General features: G+C 36.7%; 1 protein-coding gene across 2 annotated transcripts in view; it reads right to left on the bottom strand.

Annotated features, from left to right (window-relative positions):
• GNPNAT1 (glucosamine-phosphate N-acetyltransferase 1) overlaps nucleotides 1-12,713 on the bottom strand; it is a 722,404-nt gene that overhangs the window by 705,283 nt on the left and 4,408 nt on the right. For both annotated transcript variants that reach the window (XM_044074401.1, XM_044074400.1), the window contains exon 2: nucleotides 1,065-1,252. In XM_044074401.1, the coding sequence (XP_043930336.1) occupies nucleotides 1,065-1,218 (154 nt within the window). In that variant the 5' untranslated portion in view covers nucleotides 1,219-1,252. The remainder of the gene's footprint in view (nucleotides 1-1,064; nucleotides 1,253-12,713) is intronic.

Raw genomic sequence — 12,713 nt, 5'->3', positions numbered from 1 at the left:
ACATACTGCAAGGATTATAAAGATTGCGGCTGGAGAATGAAGAGTAGTTAATAAAAATGCAATCCTCCTGCTATTGGGACAACTGGGCAGAAGGATGGGAGAATCAACTTCCTGCTGCTCTTACAATTCTAAAGTAAAAGAGGCTTTGGGTGAGCCCAACCACTTCCTCTTCAATGCGACCTTGTTTTGCATCATTGGGCAGCCAGTGTATAGAGGTCTACAGTATTAACATCTGAATTGACAATAGTCCCAACCCAGAGGTCATCCACCTTGAGATACTGTTAGCAAACTTCAGAAAACAGCCAAGTCTTAACATGTCCATCCCATCCTCAGCACTGTTGGGTTGACAGCAGGCCCTTAGGTCAACGTAAGGTCAGCTGGCCTGACACAATGCCAAAATGCCAATGCTGGAGATCAGATAACCCCATAACTTTAAAGACAGAATAAATATGGCCTAGGCAAACTTTGCCAAAACATTTACAGAAGCACTGGCCCTGAAAATGCAAAGGTCAATATTGATGCCAGTGGCAAAACTGACAAAGCCATCAAGGCCAAGGGTATTGACACAGACTGGATTATGCTGACAGATTACTTCCTTTTTTGACTGGTATAGATTCAATATTTATTTTCTAGTTTAATTACTTTTGGAATGCATATATTGATGGCGAGCATGTATTACACAAACGTGTACACAAACACTCATGCACACCGATCAGATTAACCGACCTTAAAACATCACTTCTAAGTGGAATACTGTCCAGGGTGAGCAGTAACAATTTCCAAAGGTGGTATTACCCAAATCGCATAAACTAGCTGTGCCATTACTTAACATACAGAAGTACAAATTTGGCAAATATTGCCAAGTTATTTATGGGATTTTGTAATTATTAACATGGCTTCAGCTATTCAACTTTTTCAGCTAAACTAATCATCCCAACATATTATATGCAGGGCAGATGTACATTTATGGTAATACAGAAAGAACATTTATTGACACAACTGTTAGAACTGTATCATTTAAGGTTAAAAGTAGCTAGAGAACCAAAACACAAACAGCACAATACCTCTGTTAAAATCAGCAGTGCACAACGGCCTCAGAACAAGCCCTTCCCCTGGATTCAAGGGGGAGATTACAGGAGAGAAGGATGCAGTGTTTTGGCTCCAATCAAGTTCCTGTAAAAACCTTGGATCAAAAAGAGGAGTTTCATCCAGCAACATGGCCGCAGTTGGGGTAGAGTGTAAACAGGAAACCCTAGAGAAGGGACAAACAGGTATTAAATGTACTATTAAAACAAACCATACAAATGAAACCATTACCTTTAATTAACAAGCAACTTAAAATGTTACTATTTACAGGCTAATTTTGTGTTTTTACACTGCAGTAACCCTTACACTTTACATACACATGGATTTTGAGAAAAGAACCGTTTTACCCAACTTGTCTGTCAATTTTCTCACATACCAAATAAGCTACAAGGCCTTCATAACTTTAGGGATACCTCGCACCTTAACTCAATCCAAACATTGCCCTATAAATTTCACATGCACTCTTGGATTTTCTCACCATTCTGCTTCACAAGTTCAGAAGTGCTCATAACCCTTTCTGTATGTGTGTGTGTGTGGGTGGGGGTGGGGGCGGGGGGGTGAACATTCTCTTACACTCATCTACACCATCTTCCAATACAGAGATTCCACATGCCTCTAGAGACAGAAAGATGCTACTCTGCTGAGCCTCCGAGTCCTACAAAGTCTTTATTATGTTCCTTCACCGTTCATTTTGACTGTGCATATAAATAAGATTCATTCAGCTTTTCTTCAGAGCTATAAAACAAAGTTCCAAGCACTTGTGCTATGTTAGGTACAAAACACTTGTGTTTACTGTGGTTTAATCGTGCACAAGTGGGGGGGGGGGGGCAGCCTTACATTTTACCAGCAAATTTCAAGTTGCACAGCATTACACAAGACGACATACCATACTCTGAAGCAAGATTAAAGTAATGTTATGTATGAGTGAAATTATTTATAAAACTATCAAGGACTGTGAGAAGATAGATACATCAGTGGGCACTAGAACTTCAGGACAGGAAAATACTAATAAGATAAACTATGAAAAGATAAATGAGCAGAGTGTGCAGGATTATTTAATTTATACATTGCATACATGCATTAATCTTCTAAAGCTCCTGCAGGCAAGCTGTGAGACACCATTTCAGTAGGTCCTCTGTCTGCTCTGTGGTCATCACAGTGAGCCACAACCTGGCACAATTCTCATATGAGATGCCAGGGGCATTTCTCACAAGGAGCTCAAATCACCTCAAATGATTTCTCAAAAGGAAGGGGCCGCTACAAGATTTCCCTCAGGATTGTGAAGCTCCTCAATTTAAAATGCACAATGAACCCAGCTACCCTGGTAAGGAACTTAATTTCTGTCAGTGTGTGTGCGCTCATCTGTCTGTTACTACCAAAAGCTGATTACATTAGGTGAGCTTTGGGATACTGACTGACCAGTAAACTGAGAGCTCTATGTTATGACTCATTTCACTACCTCTGTCCTGACAAGTGCATGTAGTACTGTTGTTACCAAAGCCCTCATATTGGTCAATCTACTGCTACCTATATCAAGTGCTGAGTACAGGCTACGTTTTAGAAACAGCTTCTTGCTGATGCCTTATAATGGTACTGAACTGGGTCTATTCATGTTCAACATTATCTACCTTCCTGAGCATACAGTAGAAGCCCTTGTGGAGTTGGAAATGAAGTTCATCTTGCACAGAAGCATCTGCTAGGCATTCCTGAACACAGTCACTAAACGTGTGGGTTTCCCAGGTCTGTATGCCCAGTTGTCCTAGTAGTCTGACAACTTACCAATGACTGGTGATCTGACAGCAAAACAACTCTCCTAATCCAAGCATCTCGAATGTAGGGCCTCAAGTCTGATGACATGGCTACAAACTTTATAATCTTTGGCAAGGTGTTCTGCTTAAAAAAAAAAATTCTTTATGAGCATCCCTACAGATGTTTTATAATTGAATACAAAAATCAAAAAAATTCTCCATCTGGGTTCAAAGCAGGCAATCTACTTATACTCCAGATATTGCCATTACCCATACAGTTTCTGAAGTCTCCCAGACGAACAAGATTGTACTCAGGCAGCACACAAACAGTCTTTAAAGAGAAAATATACTCCAGACTGGCAATAATGTGTACACTTCAAGTTAAAATTTACAGAATGGTAGTTATCAGCAGAATAACTGCTTTCAAATTTATAAATGTGTACACTGCATGAGTGTACAGCAATTTACTACACTCAGATAAGATGGACATTCTCATCCTTAATGGCATGACTAATGAAGCATTTAGCATATTCATCAGAACCAACAGATGTATTTTCCTGCAATTCACCTAAGATTTCCAATTTCTTTTTTTTTTTTTTTTTTAAATATTTCCTCAACTTAATACTTAACATTGGTTTAACGGACTGGTGCTGGTACAGACATACAAACATGCTATGACCCATTAAAGTCATTCAACAACTTCACAATCTTGACCCACTCTGTGAATTAATACAATTCCTGGGTGTAAAAGGTAAAGGTAGTGTGGACAGAGTAAGGTTGACATTGTAACACCAACAAATAAATAAACAAAGTGCAACATCCTGCAAGAAGCTCTGAATACTTATAATTGTGACTGGCAAGGGAGCACAAGAAAGAAAAATGAAGCAGATCACAGAGGGCCAACAAAAATAGAATCAAATATGGAATGAAATAAAAGGCAAAGATAAAATATAAACTACTGATGCTACATAAAGCAGCAAATGACAAAAATCAAAAAGTGGTTATTTGAAGTAAATGCACACAATTAATATGTAGAAACGTAATGTTACAGCTCTGCAAATATATAGTTTAGCAAATTTTGCCATTTGCAAAGATTTCCAAGCTACATCTTCAATATGCAATCCAGTAGTGGTTCATGCTGGCAGAAGTTTGTATGACCCAATTTCACAGAACCAAATGCAGCAGCTCTAGAAGAAGCATCAGCTGCATCACAACTACATGTAACAGAATCCAGATAAAGTAAAAATAAAAAAAAAAAAAACAAAACCACTGCACTTCCACAGTAAAACGGCACTGTAATGTAATAAAAACAACAAACAAACAGCACAGTCTAAAGTGCTTTTGCCTTCTTTATCTAGGCATCAGAGTCTGATAGGCCATCACTCAGTACAAGTTTAAATAGGAAGCAGGTGAAAAACGTTATTTCCTGATTGTTTGAAACAATCTTTATTGCCCCCATTAAAAGTAATATAATATAAATTCTATAAAATTGTGCAAAATAGGTAAATATATCAATTATATACAAAAAATACAGATATGATAGTAAAAAAACAATTAGACAATAGGTAAAGCATATATTTATCAATTATACACAAAAAATACAGATAAAGTAATGATCGTAAAAAACAATTAGACAATGACACATTGTATCAACCCAACACTGAAATCTGAAAAGTAAACAAACGGATACTAAGTAAAAACTCTAAATGGGAATACTAAAGATTTTTATATGTCTAAAGCATGGATACATGCCGCTACATCATTCTAAGGCAACCACCATGTTTCAAATACATTTTGCCCTTAGTTTCAAAATGCAAGAAACTGAAATGTTGTCATTAATACCTGGCTTGACTCTGGCATTGAGTCTCAGTTGTCGCTCTGTTTCCTTAACCTGTAAGACAGGGTCTGAATCTTCTGTCTATAACAAAAAAAAAAAAAAAACTATTTTTTTTTTAAGTCAGCACACTCCCTGCTCTGCATAAATATATATATATATATATGTGTGTACATATTGAGTCGTATGGTAGGAATTTACAGTTCCTTGGCCGTTGCAACTGCAACACGAAATGTGTTTATACTGCCACGTGCGTTTCATGGTGGACAAAACTGTCAGGAAATTACATGACAGGATTATAGAGCACAATAGAGACATCAGGAGTGGTAAGGACAGCAGTGCTTTACATATGCACATCAGGGAGTGTGCTACCTGCAAAAAATGTATATTTTTAAAGAGTGGGCGATACAGACCTTGACTTACAGGTTAAGAAAACAGAGTGGCAATTGAGACTCAATGCCAGGGTCAAGCTAGGTATTAATGACAATATTTCAATTTCTTGCATTTTGAAACAACGGACAAAATGTACTTGAATCATGGTGGTTGCCTTAGAATGATGAAGTGGCATGTATCCACGCTTTAGGCATATAAAAAAACTTTAGTATTCCCATTTAGAGTTTTTACTTAGTATCTATTTACTTTTCAGATTTCAATGTTGGGCTGAGAGTAAAAAATGAAAAAAACGAGCCAGCACTCCACTCCATGACACAGGCGAAAAGTGTTTTATTTAAACTAAAAGACAGCAGAAAAACACATAACCGTACACCAACATGGTTGTACCGGTTTTGGCAAAGCCTTCATCAGCAACCAAACATGATGTAGAAAGTGAAAACAAAACCTAACATGCTGTCTTCAAACTTATACAAAATTCATATGGAATGCATGGAGCACCCTCTAGTGCATCCATCAATAATGCACTAATTCATCAATACAGGAAATATAGTGAAAATGAACACTAATATCCCAAAAAATAAAAAATTCCCCATTGTATCAACAAACAAAGTGGATGCTTCAAAAATGATCATTCAAACCAGGGGGGAAAAAAGCCCCTAGTTTGATGATCCACATTTTTTCTTTGTAGGCGAGCCTATAATGTAAAACATGAGACAGTGTCTGTCCTTAATATGATCAATAACCATAAAGCAAAAATTGCCCGTAGGGTGTTTGGAAATATGTTTGTATAGAGAACTGGACCCCTTTTTGTTTTTGATATCACTAAGATGCTCCCCTACCCTAAATTTAAAAGGACGGGAAGTTTGTCCAACATAGAAGGCTCGACAATTGCACTGGGCCAAATAAATCACCCAAGATGTACTGCAACTGACAAAACATAAAACCTCATAAACTTGTGGACAATTTTGTGAAGAAAAGGTCCGGCATTTTAACTCCCTAGGGTAATAGGTACAATGACTACATGGATAGCATCCAAATAAAGGACCTGCAAATAGATTAAGTTGAGTGGTAGAACATGTATTCCTATGATGAATCCTCTTATAGTGACTAAAAAGAAAACCCAAAGACCGCCCTTTATGAAATGAATAATGGCACCGGTCCCATGTATAATTCTCCAAAACATTATCAGAGTTTAACAAATGCCAATGCTTACGGACAATGTTCATAAAGCCAACCATATTCCTCCCATAAGTTGTTACCAATCTAAGCAAGTTTGATTTAGCTTGATCCCGATTTTGGTAAGCTAATAAATCAATTTTGTCTTGCTGATTTGCAAAACGATTGGCCCTCGTGATGTCACCCCCTAAATAACCCCTACTTCTAAACCTCGAGATAAGATCCCTCTTGTAATGGTCGTATGTGGAAGAGCTGGAACATATCCTTTTCACACGAAGGAATTGGGACTTGGGGATGTTCTCGATGACATGCTGGGGGTGGAAACTAGTGGCATGTAATAAGGTATTGAATTGGGGAAATTTTCTAAATATCTCTCACTCAAAGGTTTGTCATTTATTCCAAGCAAGAAAGCGGATATCAGTGACTTCCTTTTGGCAATCAGATTATTCATCAGGAATGTCAATCTGAAACTTTTGTTTAAGGAATCCACTACAGAAGGTGAGCGTTCTTTTAAACGTAAAAGTTTAGTTAATCCGCGTTTATCGCCGAACTTAGAGTTGTTTATAAAAGGTGTCGAGAATGACCTTTAATCAAGATTTTAAGTCTGATTCCCTCAATTTCACTGACAATTTGAACGCACAACAGTTCGAGGCCTTTTCTACTTTGAAAAATAACAACAACATCGTTATACGACCAGCCGATAAAGGCGGCTTGATAGTGGTCATGGACAGGCATTTTTATGTTGACTCTATGTTAACCATGTTAGAAACAGATGCTTATGAAGCTGTATCATTGATAGAAGTGGAAAAATCTTGTAGTATGCTACTGAGTACTTTAAGTGAATGTGAATCCTTAGGTTTGTTAACTAAGGAACTGCATGATTTTTTCTTGGTTGAATATCCCATAATACCACGCATCAATGGACTTCCTAAGGTCCATAAACATGCCACAATACCTCCTTTTAGACCCATAGTGGCAGGCGAAGGGTGGATTACTCAGCCAATTTCTATCTATTTAGATCAGAAATTAAAGTTGGTTCTGGCACGGTTTAAACATATTTTGAAAGATACTGGTCAATTTTTAGGTGATCTTTATACATTTGTTCATGACCTGGAGAACATTAATGGTTTGGTACTCGTAACAATGGATGTTATGTCATTGTTTACTTGTATACCGAACAGTAGTGGCATTGATTTGGTTAGGAAATTATTGTGTGAGACATTGTCAGTGACTGAGGCAGATTTTTTTGACACTGCTTTTAGAAATTGTTTTGGAAAACAACTTTTTTGTCTTTTTAGACAAGTTTTATCGGCAGTCCACTGTGGTTGCCATGGGCACTAGTTGTGCCAATTCGTATGCCAACCTTGTATTGGTGGCATGGGAGAGAGAGGTCATGTTGACTTGTACCAACATCGTCTTTTACAGACGTTTTGTCGATGCCCTCTTTCTCCTTTGGCAGGGCACTAGTGCATCTTTGGAATTGTTTTTCCAGCATGTTAATAGCCTAGAAGGGTTTCTTAAGTTTACAATGGAACAGTCAGTGGACCATATTAACTATTTAGACGTTACTATATATAGGGAATGTGACACATTTAAAACTAACATCTACAGGAAAAAGTGTCACAGGGCTTCATTTTTGTCGGCAGATAGTATGCACCATCCCAGAACGTTTAGAAATGTAGTTAGAGGACAAGCCTTAAGGGTTTCCCATTTGTGTTCAGAAGAGAATTTGTTTCAATCTGAACTCTTGAATTTGAAGGGGAATTTTCGTAACAGGGGTTATAACAATGCAGATTTAAACCACATTTGTAATGACGTGAGCAGGCATAGATCTGGGAGAGGTAGACCATACTATTCTGACAATAGGATAGTGTCATCTGACACTGAAAGAACGAAGGGTGAATTACAGGTACCGCTGATTCTGCCCTATGCTAAGAACCTTGGATTGGTTCAAAAGGTAGTATTAGACAATTGGAAAATACTTACAGTGGACAATGATACACAGAATATAGTAGGGAATTGTCCACGATATGTTTTTAACAACTCTAAGAATTTGAAGCAATATCTATGTTTTCCGAATCTTTGTATGACTAATAATTTGAGTATGTCGGTGCTTGAATATGGCACTAAGAAATGTGGGTCTTGTCCTCAGTGTATCTACATAGAAACATCGAGGTTTTTTAGGAATCCCAATGATGGGAGGCTTTGGGAATTGAGATGCAAAGCCGATTGTGGTACAAGAAATGTGGTCTATGTAGCATGTTGCCAGACCTGCTTGATGTTTTACGTTGGGAAAACTAACAGATCCCTTCGAGAACGGATTAGGGACCATACTTATTGTTTTAATAGATCTGAAACTTATAGTGCCATTGCTAAACACATGTTTTTGTTTGACAAACATACTTTTTTGTTACAGGTCTTGCATGTGCAATCTGCTAATTTGCGAGGGGGGGGGATTTAGTTAATTCCACGGAGCTTTCTGAAACAGAATGGATAATGCAGTTGGCAGCACACTGTGGTAGCGGTCTTAATGACTGTGTACCGCTGAAACCGCTGTTGAAAGCAAGATCTATTAAGTGATTTTTAAACTTGCAATATTTTAGATTAATTGTTTTAGAAGATTTTTAGTATGTGTAATATGTTATATGCGTATGAGAATGTATTAATTAGTATTGATATGCATATTAGTTTAGGAACTGATGTAAAATATTTTTAGAGGAGATGTAGGAAATGACGTTTTTTGAAATAGTATTTATTCTGGTGATATCATGTATGGTTTGTAACGTCTGATGAAGCGGAACCTCTGCGAAAGCGCCAACGTTGATTAAACTATTCCTTTTTTACGCATTACAGTGGATTATTGTATGACTTCTTGAACATACTTTCCATCCTTATCTTGGGTGTGTTTTATATATATATATATATATATATATATATATATATATATATATATACATACATATACACATATATATACACACACACACACACACACACACATACAATATATATACACACATACATACATATACATCTCAATCAGTTTCTTTCCTTAAGCATGATTTTTTTTTTTGTTTTTTTGTTCAGGCCCTCATTGGACCAAACGTTGTGGGAAAAGATTCTAAAATGCACCTCAGAGCATTTAGAACCCCATAGCTTTTGTTGACTTTGTGGCATAACTAAATTCCTTCCCCAACAGTTATCACAATACAGTCTTGGCTAGTTAGGATGTGTTGCAAAGGTATAGGAAAAAGGTGACAAGACAAAAAGTGTGAGAAAACACGATAAAGTACTCTGGATATTGAGGAGACAAGAAGTGAGAGAAACATGGGAACACTGGAGTATATGGCAAGGTGACAGTGGGGTGGGGAGTGCCTTGGGATACTTTGTCTAAGGATCTATATCATCTAAGGCTATGCAAGCATTTAAAAATTGGTGCTTTTGAGTGGGGCTTGCTAAAAAGGAAGTGGGCTGCCATGAGGCAAGGGGTGTGCTTTCATTATGGAGGGGGCATGGCTTGTCCAGAAATGGAAGGATGCAAAAGGTGGCAACCCTACATAAAGGTTATAAAACATGAACAGCAATATGAAGAAACATTATAGACGATTTCAAGAATTATACAAGGAGGCTTACAAATTTCAATTTGACTAGGATAAAAGAGGAGTTTTAAGTTACTACCTTGGAATATGAATGACTTAACAAATGGAAACAAAGTTGAAAATATTTGAACTAGTATTAAACTGCATAAACTATATACTAATTGTGCAAGAAACACACCTTAGCAAGGAACATATGGAATATTAATAAAAAGGGAGATGTACTGAAGATAAAAATGAAAATGCTGGTTAGGATTAAGGACACCACTGGCAAGTATGTGTTTACTGAAAAATACAAATAAAATGAAGTGTGTGTGTGTGTGGGGGGGGGTATACATGAAATTTTAGGTTTCCATCAAGATGCATTAATAGGTGACTGGTGAGAAACATAATTAAGAAAGATTGTGCAAGTAGCAGACCCCGACAAAATGAAACACTAGGGTAAATGTTTAAAAAGCATGTTAAAAATACTGGATAGATGATGTAGCAGAAAGTTTTGAGTGCAAGTAAGCAATTTACATATTGTTCTGATAAATATGGAACATCAGCTAGGTTAGCTTTTTCAACAGTGACATTTGGTATGGGAATTCCAGACACTTACAATACTGATCGTCGATCATGCACCAATTATCTTATTTATCACTGGAGGTTTTCTAACGACATTAAAAGGGAATACATTAGTCATTTGTTAAAAAGTAATTTACTAACAAAAATGGATGCTACTTGGGAAAATGTAGAGGCTAGTTTGGAAAAATCTCACAGACATTTAAAGTTCAAATCAGAGAAAGAAGCAAAATGCGAGTCAAGGTCATAAGACACATCTAGGATCCCTTAAATTGTTAGTAGAATTATAGGCAAGAGAGGATGGTTATAAATCAGCAAATAAAACTTGGAAATCTGAACATAAAAAGCATCTTAAAAACACCTATTTTGCAAATTTTACAAAAATGCTAATGTAATAGGCAAGGAAGCTTAAAAAAAAAAACACATACACACACACACACACACACACACACACACACACACACAGGGAAATTGAGGGACAGAAAAAAACAGGAAAATTACATACCAGCCCTATAGAAATGATATTATTATGATTTGTGCAAAACAAGAAGATAGAGTAATGGAGTTTTAGGATAGGACTGACTTTGCCAATTCTGGAAGAACAAGAGACTAAGACCCTACAGCAGTGGAAATAAGAATTCAGGAAGCAGTGGAAATTAGAATTCAGGAAATCAGAATTCACATAGAGAAGACAGGCCATGGGGTAATCTCCTGAAGTAGACAATTACTAAACACAGCTTTGGAAAAAAAACATGGATAACACTGACCAAGCATGGCTGGTATTATTTAACAAAACACTTAAAAAAAAAATTCACCTCAGTCTTGGCGGACAACAATAACGTCTATAATTTCCAAGGAAGGACCCAGGTTCATGGGACTTCTTACAGATCTATACCAGTGCTTAATCAGGATTAATTTTTGCCTCAATATTGGCAATCAGGTTAGCAGAACATCTTCCAAAACTAATGAAAATGCATCAAAGCAGTTTGTGCCAGGCAGACAAAAAAAGGGATAATATTTTAATAAAAAAACAAAAACAAACAAAAAACCTAGCAGTCTTAAAACTTTGTTGAGGAGCTCAGACACAATAATTTCAATAAATCATGAAACTCAGGTAGTGTTCCAAAGCAACAAGACTTCATTTGTCAAAGACAAGCAATCCTCAGTACAAAAAAAAAAAAAGTCAGAAATGTACTACATTTCTGATTGCTTGTATTGTGACTGGGCTCATCAACGAAGTTTTAAGACTACTAGGTTTTCAATTTTTTTCCACGACACTCGTGTTGGTGAGGTTGGAACTAGACAGATTCCTGTGCTTGATCGTTTTTTTTTTTTTTTTTAATTTTTAATTTACTTTAAGAATAATGATACAAGCAGAGTGCAGAAAAAGGGTTGTTATTAATTAGTTTGGATGCTAAAAAAATATTTTTTCGAAGGTCAACTTGGATTTTTTTTTTTATGGGAAACCATGGTTAAAGTTTTCAAATAGCTGGACTGAAATAATAATGCAGGGACATCTGATAACGGATTAGAAAGTTGTGGAGTTTATAAACTTAGGAAGGGAAAAACAGGGAAGCCCCCTATCCACATTTCTGTTTGCATTTTATTTAGAACACTTAACACAGCAAAACAATACAAGCAAATATTCAATAACAGAACTAGAATCACAAGCAAGAGAAAATTGCTCTTTGCATACAACGTTATAATTTATCTGGCAAATCCAGAAAACATTAACAAATAATCTTTAATTACCAAGATAATTTTTATCTCTGGGACAAGAGAAATGAGACTTGTGCAGAGGCAATTCTAGTGCAATATGCACCAATTAACGACTCAGAACTGGAATTTAAAGTACTTTGATAACCGGGTAAATTAGTTGATCAGAAGGACCTTTTTGATCAACGAACCAGACAAAACAGCAAGTCAACGTTTATAATGGAGTACACAGTTAAAATTGCATGCAAAAGAACAAGGAATGCAAAGTAACAGGTTTCAACATATGTACAAAGTTAACAATAAGTTAGTTAAAAAAAAAAAAAATTAACCTAGTAAGTAATAATGCAGAGAGTCTGTGAGTGGAAGCACTCAAGTGGCTATGATTTAGCCATTTTGACGAAAGCAGGAGCAGGCTGCACTCTTTGCTAGGTGCTCATTTGGTTTTGTTTAAGAATTGCAAGGACTTTTGCTACTTTACTTCAGGATGGAGGACCATTCCATTCGGAAGGTCATATTTTAGAGAAGACCGTCAATAATGCTGGTTTTAAAACGTGGTCTGACAAGGGGAGATTTTTTTCATTGCTCTCCCTAAGGGTTTGC

This window comes from Protopterus annectens, chromosome 6.part0, assembly GCF_019279795.1.
Source record: "Protopterus annectens isolate FY-2018-M chromosome 6.part0, PAN1.0, whole genome shotgun sequence".
Lineage (NCBI taxonomy): Eukaryota > Metazoa > Chordata > Ceratodontiformes > Protopteridae > Protopterus > Protopterus annectens.
This window is presented reverse-complemented; position numbering and strand designations above follow the sequence as displayed.